General features: G+C 45.2%; 1 protein-coding gene across 1 annotated transcript in view; it reads right to left on the reverse strand.

The window, feature by feature from the left end:
• Positions 1–10,019: 10,019 nt before the first annotated feature.
• The window catches only part of LOC308102884 (potassium channel subfamily K member 2-like), a gene marked incomplete at both ends in the record, with an annotated part of 41,344 nt that continues 28,595 nt past the window's right edge, over positions 10,020–22,768 (reverse strand). Inside the window, 4 exons of the mRNA XM_080452739.1 lie at positions 10,020–10,349; positions 15,758–15,900; positions 16,191–16,383; positions 19,490–19,650. Of these exons, the coding sequence (XP_080308865.1) occupies positions 10,020–10,349; positions 15,758–15,900; positions 16,191–16,383; positions 19,490–19,650 (827 nt within the window). The remainder of the gene's footprint in view (positions 10,350–15,757; positions 15,901–16,190; positions 16,384–19,489; positions 19,651–22,768) is intronic.

Below are 22,768 nucleotides of genomic sequence, written 5' to 3' on the forward strand. Positions count from 1 at the left end.
GTTTCAGAGCGAGGAAAACCGCCAGCAGTTCCAGGTAGTTGATGTGAGCCGACTGCAGTGTCAGATCCCACAGTCCCCTGGTCCACCTGCCCTCGTGGACGGCACCCCACCCAGTCAAACTGGCGTCCGTGGTGATGACTTTCCACAAAATCACAGCTCCTATACTGACCCCCTGGGACAGAAAGGCTGCCAGTGACCATGGTCTGAGTGCCTCCACACACCATGGAGACACCATCACAAGCCGACGACCTGAGGTGGGTGGGATCCGAAGGGCCCTCAGCCACCTCTGAGCGGGTCTCATGTAGAGCCTGCCTAAGCGGATTAAGTGAATGGCTGAGGCCATGAGACCTACTGCTTGCATGCATTGTTTGTAAGTAACCTTCCGCCCCAGGCGGAAAGATCTCACACAAGCCAAAACGCTGTCTGTCCTCTCCTTGGATAGACGTGCCCTGAGCGTGTTCGAGTCCAGCGAGATTCCCAGGAAGGTGGCCCGCTGGGACGGAACCAAAACGCTCTTCTTGACGTTGATTGTGAAACCCAGTGACGTCAGATGGGAGATGGCCACGGCCGTGTGCCGTGCCACCTCCTCCTCCGAGCCTGCGGCTATCAACCAGTCGTCGATGTAGGTCGACAGACGGATTCCCTGTCTCCGTAGTGGAGCAATGGCCGCGTTGGTACACTTCACAAACACCCGTGGGCTCAACGACATACCAAAAGGGAGAACCATGTACTCGTACACTTCCCCTTCGAAGCCGAAGCGCAGGAATTTTCTGTGCGGGGGATAAATTGGGATGTGGAAGTAAGCATCTTTCAGATCGATACTTGTCCACCAGTCGCCCTGACGCACCGTGCGTAATAACTTCACGGTCGTTAGCATTTGAAAATGAAAAACCTCCAGGAACCTGTTGAGTCCCTTCAGATTCAATATGGGTCTTACGCCCCCCCCCTTTCTTTTTCACCAGAAAATATTCCGAATAGAACCCCAGACGGTTCTGATCCGGAGATAATTTCTTTATCGCGCCCTTGTCTAGAAGGGAGGCTACCTCCTCTCTTAAGGTTTTGGCCGCTTGGCCCGACGCTCGAGTGTACAATACCTTGTCTGTCATGGGCGGCTTCCTGGCAAACTGCAGTCTGTAACCCTTGTGAACGGTGCGCAGCACCCAAGGGGACGGCTTGCAAAGTTTCCATTGATCCAAGCATTGAGCGAGAGGCTTGTTGCTGGATGCTGCCGTCGTTAGTTTCACTGGTCGTGAAACCGTGACCATGGGAACCGGAGACGCTAAAACTCTGCTCAGCGGAGCTACAGCTGTGGAGCTCGCTAGAGACAAAGGAGGTCGCGTCGATCCTGACGTTCTGCGTGAAGAGATCACGTGGCCTAGTGCGGAAGTGTTCCACACTATCCCCTTGTTGCCTACAAGGTCCGCCGCCATCTTGTCTAGGCCCCTCGGCCTGACTAAAGGAAGCGACGGATCCGCCTCTACTGACGGAGGCACTCTGTTGCCCTCCAGAGGCTGGTGTGACACGGTGCACGGCAGGCTGTAAACATTGGGGTGACCCTCAGCCCGCGCCGCCATTTTGTAAACCTTCCTTTTCACAGTGGGCCTCTGGCGCCCTCTGCTGGATGGATGGTAAAAATGGAAATTTTGGCGTGACCCTTGTACATTGGCGTTTAGAATTAGCAATGGATTTAATACCTTTGTCTTGTTCATAGCATGCACAATATTCATCCCAGCAGCGCTTGGACAGTCTCCAAAGGGACTGTCCAAGCGCTGTGGGCTTATGGTTGGAGGGCATTGATACGGAGGGGCCCCCCCAAGGGGGGTCCCTCCGCATCGCTGCTCTGAGGCGGGTGAAAGAATGAGAGGTTTTGTATTTTTCAGAACATTTATTTGAAACACACTTGACACACAAACACCCTGGCAAACAACATGTGGACAAGTTAAAACAGCAGAGGCCTGGCTCTGTAACACTGTTACTTTCTGTCGCTTGTTTTCCGTCGGGGCCATGAAAAGGCCAAGTCTTTTTCCCGAGGTGACCAGGGGGGCTAATCCCCCCCCACTCCATCCGTGTGGATGTGGGGGGGGCAGCCGAACAACCGGTAACACCGGGGGGCAAATGTCAAACACGCTGCCCGCGACCACGTCCTCTCCCGCCGCCGCGTCGAGTGGATCTGGGGGAAGAAGGGGGAGGGGGGGAGCGGAGGTCCTTGCGACGGACGTCGCCGACTCCCAGCGACATGGGCCCTTCCACTCTGGTGGGACGGGCTGAGGAGTTGCGGGAGCTGCCGCTGGCGCTGGATTGGCGAGGCGAGGCGAGGAGAGTCTCCCCCTTAAGGCAGACCTCTCCTGGCGGGGTCTGCCAGGTTGGGGAGACCTCGGGGCCAAAAGACCCGCCGCTGCCTCTTTCCGGGCCCTCGCCGACTCCGTGGAGTCCTTCAGGTACTTTTCTGCCCCGCAGAAGAGGTTACCTGCTGTGAGTGGAAGGGCCAGCAGCTTCTTTTTTGCGTCGATTTTCTGCGCGACTTTTGTGAAGGTGGCGAGGTCGAGCCACCGCACCCTCTCGATGGTCGCGCAGTCGTCCAACACCCGGCCGGTCCAATTAATGGCGTGTTGGGTGCAGGAGATGGTGAGCTGGTTCAAGCGATGCAGCTCCTTCGCGTCATCGCCCCATTTTTCCTTCAGCTCCGCGAGCCGCACGGCAGAGGAGCCCTGGAGGATGGTGATGGCGTTGAGGGTCTTTGCGACCTGTCCGGCCGCGGCGTAGGTCTTTTTCAACGCCGCGGAGGATTTTCTCAATTCTTCATTGTAGAAGGACGGTGTGGCGCCCCCAAGCACCACCGTACCTGACTGCATGTCCTCCAGTCCTTCTGCCAGCACCGGGTCCATCGGAGGGACTTCGATCAGCCCCAGGTCCCTGGCGGAGATTAGGTCGATGGGGAAGGCTAGCCTTTGCGGGTCTTGATGATCACCCCAGGAGCTCATCAAGCAACCCCATTGCTTCAGGGAGCTTCTTGGACTCCACCACCCGTGTTGGTGGAGCCTCCAAGCCCTGGAAACCTACTGCAGTAGCGGTGGCGTTGCGGCTCTCCACGGGCTGCACCAAACCGCACCTGGCGATGGCCCGCTTGAACACCGCCGTTACCGGTTCGACGACCACTTCTTCGACGGTTTCGGGGTTTTCGCCTACCCCGTCGGCGCTCGCCATGGACACCTCTTGGACCTCCTGGTAAGACGCGAGGTCCAACTCGTCCTCCAGCTCCTCGAAGGCCAGTGACTCCTCGCTGTCGGCCAGCGAAGCAGCCCAGTCGTAGTGTCGACGGGGGGAGGTGGAGGCGCTGCTAGTTAGCTGCGGCGGCGATATATGCGCAGCGGCAGCGGCGGAGGGTGGCGTCAGCGTCGTCTTCGCTAGCCGCCTCATCTTCGGCGTCAGCACCGGTGGGGGTCCCATGAGTGTCTTCTCGGGCGGCACTCCTGGGGTCCCTGTGCCGGTGGCGGCGGAAGCTCCGGCTGAGTCTTCCCTGACCCAGCGGACCAGGGTCTCTACCCTGTCCAGCCGGGCGTCGAGCTGCTGGCTTGTGAAGGACGAGCACCCTTGGCACTCGTCCCTCTCGCCCTGGCGCTCCTTAGCGGTGAGCGCATGGTCGACCCCCAGGCAGTAGATACAGACGCGGTGGGGGTCGTCTGCGGCGACGAGGAGGCTACAGCTCGGTCGTCCGCAGGTCCTCGGTGGTTCCATTCCTGGTCTGGAAACACAGCGGCCTAACTTGGCTAGTAGCACCTAGCTAGCTGCTACCAGTAGCCTAGCCGCTGAATGAATGAAAAAGCTACCGGCTAATTCAAGGACCAGGAAAAGAGGAAAACTGAGAGGATAGTCAATAATACTTAAATAAGTTCCGGGAGAAAACTTAATTTTTCGCAAGGATTTTCCCGTGGGGAAATACTCTGTATTCCCGCTTTGGGTTAAGTTGTAAAATTTCTTGCTTCTTGTGTGTGAATTTCTGCGCATTCGCTTGCAGAGTGGAGAAAAGAGGAAGAGCCTACGTCACGAGGGAGCTTTATACTCCCGGGTCTTCCGGACTCGTGACATACCCTTAGCCAATCAGTATTGGCACCAGGAGCGTGTGTGTTGCTCTGTCTCATCGCCTGAGGGCGCTGATATCCCATAGTGAGTAGTAAACGGAGAACCGTGGTAAAACATTCATTACATTAGTAGCAGGCTGCAGTGACCTAAAAGTCTTGACAATATGAATGACAGGGCGATTTATTAGAGAAATGACGGTGATTGTGCTGTGCAGCTCAGCTCACACAACTATCACGGAGCCCTGCCGTTGCTGCGTCTGATTGTGATGCTCGCTGCAGCGAGCTGTGTGAGCCTGTGAGCGAGTATTCGATGCTGCTGTCTGGAAACTGCCCTGAGCATGACACGACCAATTAGAGTTAGCGCTTTTGTTGTTAGATACGGTGTATGGCACATAGCGTCTCTGCCCCATAGCATGTAGATCTCTCGCGCACATGATTGGCGTAGGCTGCGTTGCCTGGTCTGCATTTTGTATAAGCGATTTTTGGCTTATTTGAGCGCGCTTTTGGGCTGGTTTCCATAGACCACGGCAGCGCTTGTTTCTTTCCCGTTTGACGGATGTGGCAACGTCAAAGAAGGTTCTCAGTTGTTGTCGCAGATGATCATGATTGGCTGTTAAAACGGACCATCCGGAAGTAAATTGCGAGCTGAATAGAGTACAGAAGTCCTGACGTCACTCGTTCATCCCCTGGTTCGTAAAGTAATTTCTCTATGGAGAATAACATTGGGTCATCTTAGAATCGTCTCATATAAGAATTGTGTTCCAAAAATAAACAAACTGTTTCTGCGATATTGTCAGGGAGGTGGCTCTGTATCGTTTATGATAGTCAGTCACTTATATTTGATACAGTCTGTTTCTGGCGAAAATTTAACTAATTCGGTGGAAGTAACATTAGCGTTTTCTCACCGTCAGTTGATACTTCATATCCATAAGAGTCAAACCGCCGGGGTCATTTGTTTATTTTTGCAACACAGTTCTTATTTGACGCGATATTAAAGACGTCTATGGGGATTCAGAACGGAATTTATATTGTTTATTACTAGCGGTGGTGGAAAAGGTAGTCACATTGTGTACTTAAGTAAATAGTAGCACACAATGTAGAAATACTTTGTTACAAGTAAAAGTACCAGTATTATTACCAAATAATTGCAGTGGAGTATGTCTTAATTGCTCAGGATAATACTGCAGCAATCGGGTCTTGAACCTGTAACCTTCGGCTCACTATGCAGCCACATCTATCAATTATTTCCAAATTTGTCGATACTTTCACACAATGTCAGGGATAGGAATCAAACCTATAACATTCTGGCCTGGATTGGTAAGGCACTTTTTAAGGCACTTTTTTTAAAGCTTTCTTATGGCGGGCCCCCCATAAGAAAGATTTGTATTTTAAAAACATTTTTTAAAGTGCACTGGCACTGAATGTATTAGTTTATATCCTTACAGTTTCCCTGAAAAGCATGTATCGTGTTTTTTTTCTTTTAAACCATTAAGATCTGAGGCTGATTCTACAAATGCCTTCTAAATCCTATAACCTATATCCTATATGTTACTATATCAAGCTTCTCAAGCTTTTTCATGTCAAGAACCCCCAACATTATATGTATTTGGCCGTGGACCCCCATCTCAAAATATGTTGTTCCAGGGACCCCCAGAAGCAACATTTTTTTTTTAAATGACCTGAAATCAGCTCAGTTGTGAAACACCTACACACACTGTGCTCGGGGTGGGGGTATGATACTGATTGAAGAGGACAATCTTCCTCTCAAAACCTGGAAAAAGGGCGAGATGGATTTTGTCGCTCACATACCGTCCATACTTCTCCAGGCAATCTGTTGAGAAGACCTGTGCAACTGATGTATCCTTTGGAAATTACTTGAGTAGATTGAGTGCCGGGAGATTGAGGGCGGGAGAGTTGACAAAAACAGCAATTTAAAATATTTACAGATAATATGAACAAGAAATATGTTTTGTGTCTATTCTGTTTTTTAAACTGTTAGTGTTTAATTATATTAACCCAAAACTTTAAACTATTACATGCAATAACGGTAGAATGTGCCAGGTCATGCACAAGCTACTGTATGAGCGGAGTCATCTTAGGATAAGTTAGATAAATAACAAAAATGGGGCATTTTAAAACAAAAAATATGGATATTCTATGTATACAGTTTTCTTCCTTGTAAAATAGAGCAATAACATAAAGTATTATAAACTCACAAGATATCCAACAAAAATAATTATTTTAAATCTAGAATTAAAATAACACACTTTCTGGTTTAGATTGTCAACACTTCAAAATATGGATGCATAATTTTGGCCATATCCAAGGCCATATCCAAGTCCCCACTGGTTGATGCTTCATTTCACAGGTTTCTCATATAGTGAGTTCTTGTAATCCTGAACCACCTTGACAATTTCATGGACAGTTAGCAGCTTAAACACAGCGTAGCTGTTTAAAGTCCCTTCACCCATCACAGCAACTCACTTTAAGGGAAAGGCGTGCTCAACTCAAAGGGCAGACTTGAGGTTAAACTGGGTGCAGATTATTGACAATATACACAATGAAAGAAACATCCGCACTCTCTGAAGCAGTTTAGTGGTTTATAATGATCCACAACAGCAGTCTACAAAAACGGACACGTTTCAGCACGTGTTTCAGTGAGTACTGACCAAGTGCCTTTATCCAAGGCACTTTACAATGATTGTGCATTACATTCACCCATTCACACACACATTCATACACCGATGGTGGAGGAAACCATGAAAGGCACCAACCTGCTCATTGGGAGCAATTAGGAGTTCAGCTTCTTGATCAAGGATACTTCGACACTAAGTCTGGGGGAGCCCGGGATCAAACTGGGAACCTTCTGGTTCCCAAACGGCCGCTCTACCTCCTGAGGCACTGCCGCCCCATGCTACGGATTTGGGGGCGGCCATAGCTGAGTGGTTAGTGAGCCCGCCTAGGGAGCCAGAGGCCCTGGTTGCCCCAGGTACGATTCCAGGCCACACCAGCATATGTGTCGATGAAATGAAATTTGTCCCTGAGCAAGACTCTTAACCCCTAATTGCTCACAGGCTCTCATTGGAAACAAGCCCGCACGGACTTTCATGAACGTCCTGTTAAAAGGAATTATACTATGTCCATGATACTAACATGATACTGACCATAATACTGGCATGATACTGGTATAATGACCATAATTTTGGCATGATACTGACCATGATACTAAAGCAACTCACTTCAAAGGAATGGCACGCTCAACTGAAACGCTGAGGAAGGCCTACGTGCCGAAACACTTCCATTTTTGTAGACTGCTGCTGCGGATCATTAAAGACTCACCCATCACATCTGTGTATATTTTTCAAGACAGATATGCTACTGTAGGTTCCTGAGCTGAAATACCTAGTTCCAAATCAAATCCTTTGTAGGGATTGACAAAGCACATGGCTAGAAAGGACCATCTCCTTTTCCAGCTGTTCACTGTTTATAGCTGCGGGCCTCAATCATGATTTCCGCTTTAACTTTGGTCTGCTGGTTGTCCATGGACTCCAGTGGCAAATTCTCGGTTGCCCAATCTTAGGTGTGGCCAGACAAAATAAGGCTGTCCAATGATTGCCTTGTGGATTATGGCGTGCATGGTGTGATCACTAATTACCTGCCTGAAGCAGCTAAATATGTTGTGTTAATAAATTGGGTCTTGATCCACACAAAATATGAAGCCAAGTCCCCCAGAATGTGACTTCATTGATGCATTGCCTCCTCTGGCCATGGCGCAAACTAAATTACAGATGGTGTTTTTGAAATGGAGTTATTCAAACTGGTGACCAGGTGTCAGGAATTTGTGCTTGATCAGAATCTTTAACAATTCTTCCCATGTGTCGGGGGAGAGATGTTGAAAGCTTGGACACTTGGCAGGCTCCATGCCTGTCAGAGACCTTAGCCATAATCTTGTGCTTGGTGGAAAAAACATACCAGCATGTTAGAACCGTTTTTGAACCATTCGGATGTCTTGAAATGCTCTGACATGAAAAGCTTGGATACCCTACAGTACCACAATTTTGAGGATCAAGTATCAGGTTTGTTGTAGCCCTGTATGAAACTGCCATCTCAACAATTACGAGCATCCAGGGTATTATTTCGTCTTCGGTGATAATATTTTGAAGCAAGTTAGGCCAGAGATGACAGAGATGACAGCAAGTCGGCACTTGAGTGGAAAAGAGGGCACACTTAGGTACCGTTGCTAAGCCATGCAGTACTGATGATTAGCGTTGATGTATATACCACAATGGGTGGTTGAAGTTGAATGGTTGTGTCGTGAGATGTTTGAATATAGTATTATAATTAAAAAGCGTTTTTTAATCATTTGTTGTATATGTTGGATCTATCAAGAAAGGTGTTTATTGAAAGACATTATTTACACTATTTACAGAAAATGTGTTATTTGTTGTGCAATTTTATAGAGGCTCTTATTTTGATACTGTACTGTAGTAAGTAGCTTACCCAGAATCCTATATGTGCCTTACTTATAGTTTTGACAAGAGGAACAATGGCGGACACACAAGCCAATTTATCCATGTTATATTTTGTATTTACCATGCAAAAGTCACTTTGTTCAGAACTGTCATTCATTCTTTGGGTCATTATTAAGAACTTCTACCTCAATGTCAGTCTAATATGACTGATCCGTCCAAAAAACTCATGTCCTTCACGATCATTCCCATCCCAACAAACATCAAAGTTCAACAAGAATTTGGCTTCTTCCTATCTTCATGTTTCTGTTCCATCTGAAGCATTTTCTGAACATTCCCACTTAATAATATAAAATCCAAGGCTAGAGGAACAAATTTTAGACAACCAAGGCTTTGTTCAGTCCAACATGCATGGGCATGGCACACAAATGTTCAATGCGATTTCTCAGTAAGGCACAAGTGGAATATTCCTTAGGTGAAAAGCTGAATGTCCTTTATGATGGACAATAAATAATCTGCAAACATTCAGATTCTACCAGATTCAACCGGTGAGGGCAAGGCATGAAAATTATTCTGTGGAAGAAATTGTAAACTAAATTAAAATAAAAACAAAAAGAAACACATTCATTTAAAAAATAAAATAGTGGTTAGTCTTTCATTAAAATACAACCACTTCTGTCTGGGTAAAAGGTGTCCATCGTTGATCATACAATGTTTTCAGAGAAGAAGAACCTTGTTATCTGATGCAGATTTCAGGGCCTCTGGGAAATGTAAAAGCATGGATACACTTCTCCTGCATTATAATGTTGATGTATGTATGTGTATACAGGCATGTATAGGGAAGTGAAACTGTGTTTCTCCCTCAGCCAGCTCAGAGTTTCAACAGAATTGGAGCCACTTAGTGTACTTCTCTGATTTAACTCACTCTGTAGCACTTTTCTGATGATGATAAGCATACAGTAGGAGTCATTAGACATGTTCCTCACCATGACAGGATGCTGTAAATCTTGTTATCATAAGTGAAAGCTCTAGCACTTTTGAGAGGATCATCCTAAGAGTTTGTGTGTTTCTACGAGGAACACACAAATGCTTGGTGTATAAGGATGGATTGATCTGCGCTTGAGTGCGTCAAGGTTTTCAAATCAATGAATGCAGTATGCTTATCCCACTATATTAATGTGCAAATTTTCCCTTGTCGCAGATGCTCGCTTAATCAATAAGCAAAAGAGTATGTGTGTGTGCTGTTCATGATGAGTCGTGCTTAATTTATACTCCATGGTACAACGGTTTCGTGTGCCTAAAATAGCTGATCTACAAGTGTCGCAATGCAACGCTTTGTGAGCTTGTAGATTGGCTATTTTCGGCATGCGGCACTGCCACACGCCAAAATATAAATCAGCCTTCAGTCTCACTAAATCTCCATCAACCACTGTATCGTGTCTCACTTCATTCTCCCCCAAATCCTTCTCTGTTACTTGAGATTTTCGATGATGGCTATCTCCCTCCGATCGGCAAAGTCCGGGCTGAGGCAAGGAGAGTTCAGGTAGAGGCTGCCATTCCTGGTCAGAGTCCCAGGGTAAGATTCCTCCCCGAAGTTGACTGACAGCGTCCTCTTGCCTGGGGTCATCATCTCCTGGCTCATGGACGCGTGGATGCCGAGCTCGGACGACAGCTTGCGCTTGATGGAGGTGGCGCGCTGGAATTTGTCGTAGACGTCCACGCTGAGCCTCCGCCGCGTCTCTTTGAACTCGGCCGACACATTAGCCGTCCACTCGGCTGCATGAATCCGGAACTCCCCCACCTAGAGGAGGAAGACAAGAGTGATGTGTGTCTGATGATGCGCAGTCAAATCCATAGTGTCAATTGAACACTGAGAGTGTACAAATGTAGTGAAACATTGTGTGTGTGTGTGTGTGTGTGTGTGTGTCTGCGTGTGCGTGTGTGTGTGTGTGTGCGTGTGCGTGTGCATGTGTGAGAGAGAGAGAGAGTCTGCATAATGGATGAACTGTCGTAAGTGCATGCTTTCTGGGCTTCTGCCCCCTCCCCCCAGCCCACACGATCCCAACTCTCTCCATCTCTCTGTATTACAATTCTCTGTAGAGCTCTCTGTCATATTTGCCCTCCTAATGATTCAAAGGGGTTTCACACTACAGTCTGCCACTGCTATGTCACTTTTATGGAATAATAATGAGGAATAATTATGAATATGGGGCCGGTTCATGTCAGAGAGTGTCTTCCTGCTTATTCCACCACATGCACATGTGTGTCTTTATGTGTGTGTGTGTGTGTGTGTGTGTGTGTGTGTGTGTGTGTGTGTGTGTGTGTGTGTGTGTGTGTGTGTGTGTGTGTGTGTGTGTGTGTGTGTGTGCGTGCACGTGCGTATGTGTGTGTGTAGTACAGTACTGTACTGTACTGTATGTGTTGTTTTTGTGTTTGTGTTGCACACACGTGTGCACAGGGTATCTGTTTAGCATTCCACATCCACTCAAGTGCAATTAATGAACATGACAACTCAGAAACGTCTCATATTACTCACCAGATGCCCCTGTTAACACCCCCCCCCCCCACTCCCCCCCACTCCCCCCCAAAACCTCTCAACCAGCAGAGTATTATTTACTCTACATGACATAGCCAGGAGAGACAGGTTCATTAATTTCTTTGATTTAAGGCCTGTGTAAACTGGTTGGCAGTGTGGGGTATCACACTCCCATCACCAGGGGGCTAGCTGGTGTAATGATAGCTATAAACATTATGTACCGTAAATACCTGCAGGATGTTTACAGGTGGGAAGACATTTTCCCTCTGCTTGCATCTTTCAATGATTAGGAGTTTATGGTATATTAAGTGCAGCTCACGCATACCTTTTGGCCGTGACAGATATGTTTTGTCAACGATAAAGTTTGCAGTCATTTAAAGAGGGAAAATAAGTTTGTAATAACCCAGCAAGCACAGTCAGGACCTGGACGAATCAGTGACGTCTCGATTGGGGCTAGATCCAGTCAAACTACTACGTAGTCAGATCTGGCCCAGAATATCACCTGATCTAAACCAAAAGAATTCCTGACCGCGAAAAAGGACGTCCTGGATGAATCAGAGAGAGTCCAATGGAGGCCAGATCAAGTCAAATCATAACTAGTCAGATCTGGCCCAGAATATAACCTTATTTCAACTAACATAAATCCCACAGACAGAATATTTTGCCACTGAAAACTACTCTGAAATAGTTGCAATATTGTATATACACGTGTGTGCTGCTATAATAATAAATAAAATAGCGAAACCAAATAATATTAGTTTTAATTAAGAACGTGTACCATTAAAGCCAGGATTATGGCTTTAATTGTCTCCGCCAGGCCGAAAGGCATGGCGAGAGAGTATGTTTTACCCCCTGTCTGTCCGTCCGTCCGTCCGTGTGTGTGTGTGTCCTGTCCGTGTGTTACCAGCTAATCTCCGGCACCGTTGGCCCGCTCGCTGAGAAACTGTGCACACACACTCCCTCGATGCCAATTCAGAACCTCTGCCCCAAATCTTTCACATGGGCCTGTTATAGCGCCACCAGGAGGCCGATTTGTGCAAAACCCTTATTTTTTTACATTACTCCTACAGATTTTATCCAAACCTCATGCAAATTGGTACACAGTATCTCTATAGTCATGTGATCAACCCGGATCTGCCCGATTTCCCATATTCCATCCTGATTGGCTAAGGTTGGCTTCCAAAGTTTGCAGGATTGGTCCGTTTTGAACAAAATGCCTCAAATCATGAACGCAGCTTGCAATTTCCGTGAAATTTCACACGCACATTCCCACATTCTGTATAGTATGTGTTGGAATGGGCGTGTTGCTGTTGGTTCAGCCAATAGAGAGTTGTCATGGCTCTTATAGGCAACCAGACCTCAGGCCTTTACAATACATTGCTCTTTGACACTTGATCAAATCAATATCAGCCAGTGTCTTGTATAAATGTAAATTTAAACTTGTTTAAATGGGCCCAAAATAGGAGACACAAAGCCAGATAACGTTGTGGTGGCGGCTGTCAGTAACGTTCAGAACTAGGCCAGATCTCACAGCCGATATCACCCAAACTGGCCGTCTGTTTTAGGTCACTAAAAAGCTGTCCATACGATGTCCTGGTGATGACGTTCAAATCATCCCCATATCGGCCATGATCTGGCCTAGTCCTGAACGTCATGATGACGTCATGATGATGACGTTGTTCGGTGACGGTCAGGACAAGGCCAGATCACAGCCGATATGGGATGATTTTGACGTAATTTCCAGGACGTCATCTAAGCGTCTTTCTCATCACCCACACTGGCCGTAATAGCGGCTGTTTAAGGTCACCACAAAGCCGTCCATAAGATGTTCTGGTGATGACGTCCAAATCATCCCTACATGGGCTGTGATCTGGCCTAGTTGTGAACGTCACTGAAAGACGTCATGATTACGTGTTGAGCGGGACGTCATCTAAGCGGCTTTTTCATCACCCAGTCTGGCCGTAGGCTAATAAGCGGCTGTTTGAGGTCACTACAAAGCCGTCCATAAGATGTCCTGGTGATGACGTCCTGGTGATGACGTCCAAATCATCCCCACATGGGCCATGATCTGGCCTAGTCTTGAACGTCACTGAAAGACGTCATGATGACGTCCTTCGGTGACGTTCTGGACTAGGCCAGATCACAGCCCATATGGGGATGATTTGGACGTGTTGAGCGGGACAACATCTAAACGGCTTTTTCATCACCCACACTGGCCGCAAAAGCAGCTGTTTGAGGTCACTACAAAGCCATCCATAAGATGTCCTGGTGATGACGTCCAAATCATCCCCACATGGGCTGTGATCTGGCCTAGTCGTGAACATCACTGAAAGACGTCATGATCCCGTGTTGAGTGGAACGTCATCTAAACGGCTTTCTCATCACCCAAAATGGCTGTCAAACAGAAAAAGGCCATAATTTTGTCCTGGTGATGATAATAATTCCTTTTAACAGGTCCGTTCATGAAAGTCCTTGCGGTCTTGTTTCCAATGAGGGCCTGAGAGCAATTAGGGGTTAAGAGTCTTGCTCAGGGACAAATTTCATTTCATCGACACATTTGCTGGCCTGGCCTGGAATCGTACCTGGGGCAACCAGGGCCTCTGGCTCCCTAGGCGGGCTCACTAACCACTCAGCTATGGCCGCCCCTGGCAAATATGACGTCCTGGAAACGATATAAAGATTATCCCCATGGGCTGTGATTTGGCCTAGTCCTGAACGTCACCGGAGGTCGTCATCATAACGTCATCATGACGGCATTGTGCTTGCTGGGAAGTTCTAAGGGCTGACAACGCGTACTGTACTGTAGTCGTGCATGGCTGAGACACTCGTGGCATAGGCATTTTTGTTCTCCCATACATAATGCAAAGGGTCTGTTGACCTGTTGTGTTGCTTTCTCATTTGTGCGTTGTGGTTCTAAAAGAGATGCATGAAGGCTATTCTAAATTGTCATGATTTGTGTCATGTACTGTCTCCCTGTGTTTCTTATTATGTTCCCTGTGTCTTAGTTGTAGTTAGGATTTACTTTATAGTTTTGTTTCTATAAACCCTGGATATGGTTGTGTGAAAATCCCAGCAGATCAACAGTTTCAGAAATACTCAGACATGTTTGGCATCACCAACCATGCAACGTTCAAAGTCTACAGCATCTTGGTCAACAATGATTGTTTTAAATGTGCTTCATAAATAAAGTTTGATTTGATTAGTACATACCTAAATGCACTGAGTTGCTGCCATGTAATTGGCTGAAATTTGCGTTAAGGAGCAGCTGGAAGTGTACCCTTAAGAAGTGGCCGGTGAGTGTATAGCATATACCCTAAGTTCTCTGTGTTCCCTGCCAGTTCCTAGACTTTGTTACTTTGTGTTCTGTTTGGGTCCTAGCTCCTAGTATGTTCTTTGTGTGTATAGTCCCTATTACTCTCAGTGTATTCCTCTATATTATTTCCTCATGCTCCTCATGCTCCTTGTTTTTTGTCCTATTCAAACCTCTCGCATTTGGACTGCTCTGCCTCTGTCTCTTTGTCCTGCACGTGTGTCCTACACTCTCTCCCAACACACATCGTGACATAAATAGCCTATAGCTTCATTCTTTTACTGTTGTCAACAACATGCCTGAGGAAGGTCGCGTGTGACCGAAACGTTGCTCTAATTAATAAATCATCCTACGTGTACCTTCCAAGTGGCAGTGTTTTATTGTTGATGTTCACTGTTCACATCAGAAATGACATATTTAATTTTTACATTGTATTTGCCAGAAACTATTGAATTTAACAGATAAGGCCAACGTATGTTTTTTTCCAACATAAAGTAGTTAGCAAAAAGTCCAAAACCCAAAAAATAATTTATCCTACTTAAAAGTATGGTCCATCTTGTCATACTTTAGAACTCCAATGTTTTCAAAAATACTGTTAAACCAATTACCAGATCTGTATTGTCCAGCATAATTCATCATTGCGATTAATTAACAAATTAATGAAGTGACTTTCTGTGTCTCCCTTTCAGAATGCAAATAAGGTAATGCACATGCCAAAGGACAGGGATTGAAAAAGCATTTGCCTTCAATTTCATGAAGTAATTCTAGGAAACATTGCAACATTGACAGCAGTGGAGTTCTATGACTTCCACATAGAGCTATATGATATCTTGTTTTAAGAAATGCATTTTATGGTGTCTGACTTTTCATAGGTTATGTTCACAATCACAATATCCTCATCAGGATTCTTTAGAGTGGCATGGATTTCACTTGAAGCTACAGTTAAATCCCTCACACATCAAATTCTCTAATTTGACTTGACAGTTTGATGCCTTTAAACTGCATTTCAGTGTACCCTTATACAGTAGAGTAAGTACAGCACATTTGTGTTACTTTGAGTGGTTAGGAATGATTGAGAATGATCTAGAGACCTAGCTTTGTTCCAATGGACGATCCAACTCTGGATTTAGTATGAAAAGCAGCACCATAGACAGATGGCCAGGCGCATGAATCATTCCATTCAAAGGGTGTGTGATTAATATAATGTAACTGAAAATGAAAACAAGCACATTTCGCAGACTGTTAATTTGGCTTTACATTGGAGTTACATTGATCACTCTGGATTTTCACGTGTGAGTACAGAGCTGAATGCAACCTTGTCTAATTGTTTCACCACAGGTAAGATCCATTTAGTATAACATACCTCCTCCTTGGTTTTCTTGGAGATGGCCCGGAACCAATCTCCGATCATACTGAGAACAGCAGCAAAGTAAGCCAGACCCACCAGGATCCAGAACCACACCACAGGCTTGTAGTAATCCAGATAATCAGGAGTCTCCGAACCACCTGCCCAAACCAACCAGAATGGAATACACATTGCATTACACAAACCCTGCCTGCATGTACAGTACAACATAGCGTATCACTATGTAGCATGCATATTGTGAGTGTAAACATAGTAGAACATGTAGAATAGAATACAGATTAGGCTTATTGGTTTTTCTCACTGCCCACTAGGCTGTCAGTGTGTTCACGTCAGCAAGATGAAATGCAGCTGTGAGTCATGGTGTGTCTAAAACATCAAAAGGAGAGGGAAGCCCCCTACAGATGCAAGAACATGGCCTAACCTTTTTCACCAGCCACGAAATCTCCAAAGCCTATAGTAGTGAGGGTGATGACCACAAAGTAGACGGACTCGAGTGTGCTCCAGCCTTCAATGTGCTTGAAGATGACTGCTGGCAGGGCGACGAAGGTGAGGCACCCAAACAGTAGGAAGAGCATTGTGGAGATGACGCGTATCTTTGTCTGGCTGACTTTCCACTTTCCTTTCTGTCAAGAATAAGAGTGATTCATTGAACAAACAGACGGATGTAAGAGGTGATTAAATACATTCAGTACATTAGTTGGTTGAATTGGGGGTAGATTGATAATGGGGGTTTGACAGAAACTGCACTCAACTGAGGTCCCACATTATTTTGTTTCATTAATAATAATAATAATAATAATAATAATAATAATAATAATAATAATAATAATAATAATAATAATAATAATAATAATAATAATGATAAATATACATACAACATCATGAAACATTTGCACTGGTTCTTATTTTTGGGAAAGTGAAAAAGTAAAAATGTATTTTATGTTTCCCTTTGAATTTGAAAGAAAAGATCTATGCCACAGAAATCGTGGTCACCAATGTTGGTGTAACACGGAAAACAAACAACATACAGTATGTGGTGCTAGTAGGCGAAATAGGTAAATCAAAAATCAAATTTGAAAATAACAAACATCCTATTGTGCCTTTTTTCTTTCACTATTTGTTTTATTTAATCGTTTCACAATTCTGTGATGAGTCACTTCCTTTGACCTGAAATTATTTCACATGAGGCAGGCTGATGTGACATAATTTCATTAGTCAAGCAAGGCAAGCAAGTCCAACCTTGGGGGGCATATAATACGGTATGTTTTATGGAAGATATGTAATTTGAATGACATAGTAATACTGTGTGTCAAAATGATTTTCATGCATCCACTGCTGAAAGATAAGACCCCAGTCAAATTGAATGCTACAGTTACAGTTCTGCATGTGCCATGATGGCGCTTCATTCAGCAAGTTTACTTGATCTATTGAATTATTGAATAAGATATAGTAACTATGTCCCATTTGAGGGCTAAAGTCTAGGTCAGGTGAACATTTCACACATCCATTATGTCACACTGGGAGCTCTCACCAGATGTGCTCTGCATTAACCCAATTCAACTTAACTGCCCTCAACACTGCCTAAAGCTATCAGACCTTCCCTACTATCCCTTGCAACTATGCTGGCCTTTTCCTGCTGTGCATTCCTGAGGTGACTGCCTTTTTCTGGAGCCTTACGCAATTTGTGTTTTAAATAAGCCCAAGCTCAGTGCCTGAAGGAAGCATGAAAGAGAGGAAAATCGCAGCTCACTGAGTCTCCGCATGTGCCATCCATACTTAAAAAGACAGACCAAATGTTTGGAGAGAGGACATAGTCCAGGCACCACTTCTGAGCCTTACAAAACTGCTGGAGACTAATGATTTCACAGCACTGTTATTACTATCGCTACCATCCAACAGCTTCCAGTCTTGGAGCTACATGTAACCATCAAGCCTCCCCAGGGAAGGAGAGCCTATTGCAATAATAATGAATTCAGCTTTAGCTAGAGAGATCCTTCAATTAGGCGGTGGAGTCCATTCAATGAATAATGGGGGCAGCACAATCTAAGATAGCTCAGGTACTGTATACGGAGATAAAAACACAACCTATACATGTGTTTCTTTTCACATTTCATATGGAGGTGGCCAGGAAATCATCAATGGGTTGTTTCTGACAGACAGGCAGGATCTTTTATTGACTTGAGTGTTGGGCACCCGGTTCATTGCTCCGGTTCTCCAAGGCTCTGGACGTTCAGAAAAAGACTAATGACTAAATGTCACAGACGATCCTGCACATTTATAGGGCATCTGTCAAGTTTGAGTTATATAGTGCTTTCTAATGCGTGTGTGAGTTAGTAACCCCCATGTGCCTGTGTGTGTGAACTGAAGTGTGTTTAATAAGCCCAGCACTACCATCCACACTGTGAGGGGAGATAGCCTACCACTAAGTCTGTGTTTCTAGTTTATCTATCTTAGACATGCAAACGTTTTCGAGAACCTCTAGAAAATCATTGCTGCTTTCAATTGCCTAAAAAGCAAAAAAAGCTGTAAGGATCAAATAGTAAGAGCTCAAATGGAAGTCATGTACAGTAGAAGGAATCTAGCAAGCCTACCAAAGAAAACAAGTGGTCTATTTTTTATTTTTTTCAAATTTTTATCCCACGATTTTGTAACCCTATTTTTTACACCCAGTGCCAATTGTCTATGTAATCCTGGGCACTACCTTCCCTCTGCCAACCTAGGGAGTCCAGGGCCGAGCTCATGCCTCCTTCAATGCATGAGAGCCAACTGACCTTCTTGTCACCTGACAGGGGAGAGTTTCCCTGGTTGGACGTAGCGCGTGAAAGGAACACGTTATTCCAACCAGTTCCCTTCCCCTCCATCAGGCGCCCCGGCTGGCCAGGGGGAGGCAGTATAGTGACCAGGATTACTGCATGTTTTTGTGAGGGTACCTACCCTAGGGAGACACGGGGAGAACACGCAAACTCCACACAGAAAGGCCCTTTCGCACCTACTGTAGGGTATGGGCACTGATGACGCGGAGGAGAGAACACGCCCCCAGCGCCCACAGCGTCCCCTGCGGGAATCGAACCCAGGACCTTCTAGCTGTGAGGCGACAGCACTACCGACTACGCCACCGTGCCCCTATAAAAACAAGTGGTCTATGAAAGTCTGCTGACAAGGCAACCTAGAACTGGATCTTCCCTTTATGCCTTTATATCTTCCCTTTACTGCTTGCCTCGCGTGGGTGTCATGCACCAAAAATAGCCGATCTACAAGCTCACAACGAGTCACAGCAAGTATACAAGCCTGTGTCCGCTGGGGGACAGCCTAATAAGGCTTCCAAACATTTCAAATGTTGAAAATATTTTAGCTCTCAGCATGCAGAGAAAAATGCATGCTGTCAATGTCTCTTTAAGAGTAGTCGGTTAACTCTGGCACCGTCATGGAAACTCTATATTATACTGCCTCTGGTTCCAGTTGCAAATTTAATGTTTGGATGGTCCAGTCTGCTACTATAATGTAATCTGTAATGTAACCCTTGCATCATTTACTGTAACCATTAGCTGAGCCAATGCTCAGGCAATGTTTTAACTTAAATGTGACTTTGTTATAGTGCCTCTGGGGACACAGAGACACACACAGACACAAACACAAAGACACAAAGACACACAGACACAGACACAAAGACACACAGACATACGTACAGACAACATACACAGACAGACAGACAGACACACAGGGCCTCACCACGATCATCTTCTCTACTCTGGCAATTCCCTTCCCGAAGATGGTCCCCAGCTGGTCCCCAACGCCAGCCAGTAAGAATCCAAAGAGTGGGATTCCCAGGAGAGCGTAGATGATACAGAAGATCCTTCCACCATCTGTGTGAGGAGAGATGTTCCCAAAGCCTGACAGAGAGACAATGACAATTATTTATTTTATTTATTTATTTAACAGGGACAGTGCACATTGATCAACATGTCAGTTATTCACATCCACATAAATGAGCCAGAGTTAGCCAGAGTTGGCTAATTTTCATCTGTAGTCCCTGAGCAGGCTGTTAAAAAATTGTGGCATAGTTATCCATACAAAAACAGACATCAATACAGTACTATTGTAATTAACTAGTTTATAACTGAGGTAATTAACTAACTCAGTTATAAACATCAGTCCACATCAGTTTATGTACTTACTGAGGCAGTGACTACTGTACATGTGACTACAACAGGACCTGTTGCTGATCTTCAGTAAATGCGACAATGTGTTAATGATCTGTGCAGTGATGATCACTGTTATTGATCTGAAAACGTATTGTACAGGTGCATTTCAATGAAACACCAGTTTATACCGGGTACAGAGCAAGGCTATTATAGTTTACAATTTTTCGTCTTTAATTCCATTTTGACCTTTTGTTTTAAATTTTAAAACCTTCCTTTTGTATTTTCATTTCAGTTAAATAAAATGTTTTGTCAATTCTAGTTTTTGTTATTTTGCCAGTTTCATTTAACTAAAATAACCTTGGCACAGAGCATCAACAACACAATACAGTAAGTAGACTGTAATATAACAGCAGCAGAGCGAGAGCCACAGCCCACAGACAACCATGCTGTGTGGACAGTGGAATTTCTGCAGTGAGATGAAAGATGGAAATACGAGTCACGTACAATGCAGACAGAGGAGAGCTGCATTTATAATTCAACACCTTTACTCCTGGATCTCATTCAGCCACAGTCCACATTTGCAAGACCTGAGACCAGCGACTGCTGAAAATCTAAATATTATGGAAATAAACTTAGGATCTCTGACAGAACTGCACAGTAAACCTTACTCCAGTCCAGATATGTGAGAGCGTTTGTGTTCCATTATTTAGCCTCTCACAATGGGACGACGTCTGCGTAACGACCTTCCTTTATTACAGCAGTCATCGTTGAAGGGTCAGGACTGGCAGGGAAATGTCTAATGACTTCCTGATCTCACATACATAGTCAGGTACCTAAATGTCACAGACACTGTTACCAATCAAGCCTCACTAATGACTTTATTAGATCAATGGTCAACTGGATATGGAATTAGTTTTGAGACCTCAGAGGAACCCTGAGAACACAAGTATATTGTAGTTATGTCATGTATCTCCTATCCAACAACTAGTGTTATTATTTTAGTGTGCAATACAAAATGACAATGATTTTATAATGGGGGTGTTTGGGGGGGGGGCCACCCAAAAACATCTTGCTTAGGGCCACGAAAATCCTAGGGCCGGCCCTGCACACACACACACACACACACACACACACACACACACACACACACACACACACACACACACACACACACACACACACACACACACACACACACACACACACACACACTGCCCACAATTGGCTACTTTTTTTTTTTTTTTTTTTTTTATCCCACGATTTTGTAACCCTATTTTTTACGCCCAGTGCCAATTGTCTATGTAATCCTGGGCACTACCTTCCCTCTGCCAACCTAGGGAGGCCAGGGCCGAGCTCATGCCTCCTTCAATGCATGAGAGCCAACTGACCTTCATGTCACCTGACAGGGGAGAGTTTCCCTGGTTGGACGTAGCGCGTGGAAGGAACACGTTATTCCAACCAGTTCCCTTCCCCTCCATCAGGCGCCCCGGCTGGCCAGGGGGAGGCAGTATAGTGACCAGGATTACTGCATGTTTTTGTGAGGGTACCTACCCTAGGAGACACGGGGAGAACATGCAAACTCCACACAGAAAGGCCCTTTCGCCAACCCCACCTAGGGTATGGGCACTGATGACGCGGAGGAGAGAACACACCCCCAGCGCCCACAGCGTCCCCTGCGGGAATCGAACCCAGGACCTTCTAGCTGTGAGGCGACAGCACACAATTGGCTACTTAAATCAATATTGAAATAATCCACCAGCTCCCTAGTAGGTCTGGGATGCACGTGTCTTCTGCCTTTTTCGATTCTACCTCAGTCATACAGTACAACATACAGAAAACTGAATTACTAATACAGAATCTCATTCATAACATCTCTCCAGCATAACATCACTTGGACATGTATAATGTATGATATATGCGAGGTCACGCAATGAATCATATGTTGTACTGTAGCAATCCATCATGACTATATTCTCTCTATCTATCTGAGGTGTAAATGTAACTGTTGAAGACAATAAAAGCTTAATGGCCGTCCCTTCTAAGCTATTACGAAACGCTGTGATCAAGGAATGACTACGTGGTATTTAAGCGTGCCACTTCATTAGCCTCTGTTACGGACATGTGCTCTGTTGGTTTTAATTAGAGCCCTTTTTCCTGCCTTGGGCGAAAGCAATACGTTGCTGTCGGGTGGAAACCTTGTATGTCCAAAACCGTTCCTTTTTCATTATTATTCTATATTATAGCTCACCATCCGTCGCAATGCGACGTGTTGTGAGCTTGTAGATATGCCATTTTCCACTATATTTGTAGCTTGTATGATGAAGTAGGGCATTAATCTAAGAAACAATATAAAAAGATACGGACATACAAGGTTTCTGCCCGACAGCGGCGACATTTCCCGATGTATTTGTGAGGGAGCAGAGGTAGAAATGAAAATAGCAGATCTATAAGCTCACTGTGAGCTCCACCAGGTAGGGAGTCCCATTAAGTAAACTTTACGGGTTAGAGACCTACAGCTATATAGGTTAACCACTTAAATCCTATGCTTAATTGTCCCACAGGGTCTATACTGTACTTGGTCCCCTCCTTTTTCCCTCTACACCAAATCCCATTCGCCGAAAATAGTCGATCTACAAGCTCACAACTATTTAATTGTATGACCATGTTGCTCACTACAAAACTTGACACGTTGCGTAGAAATTAGCCATCAGCCCTAAAGACTGCATAATGCATATAACGTACAGTTCCAGTCATAATCACATACCACGTGACATTGTATGCACTACTTTTTTCTAGCTGCCAAATACTGCAGATGAAGGACATTTTCTTTTGGAGGCATTTCAACTACCTTTTGCCCCAGGCATGA

Source organism: Gymnoscopelus braueri, assembly GCF_963280865.1.
Source record: "Gymnoscopelus braueri genome assembly, chromosome: 16".
Taxonomy (NCBI): domain Eukaryota; kingdom Metazoa; phylum Chordata; class Actinopteri; order Myctophiformes; family Myctophidae; genus Gymnoscopelus; species Gymnoscopelus braueri.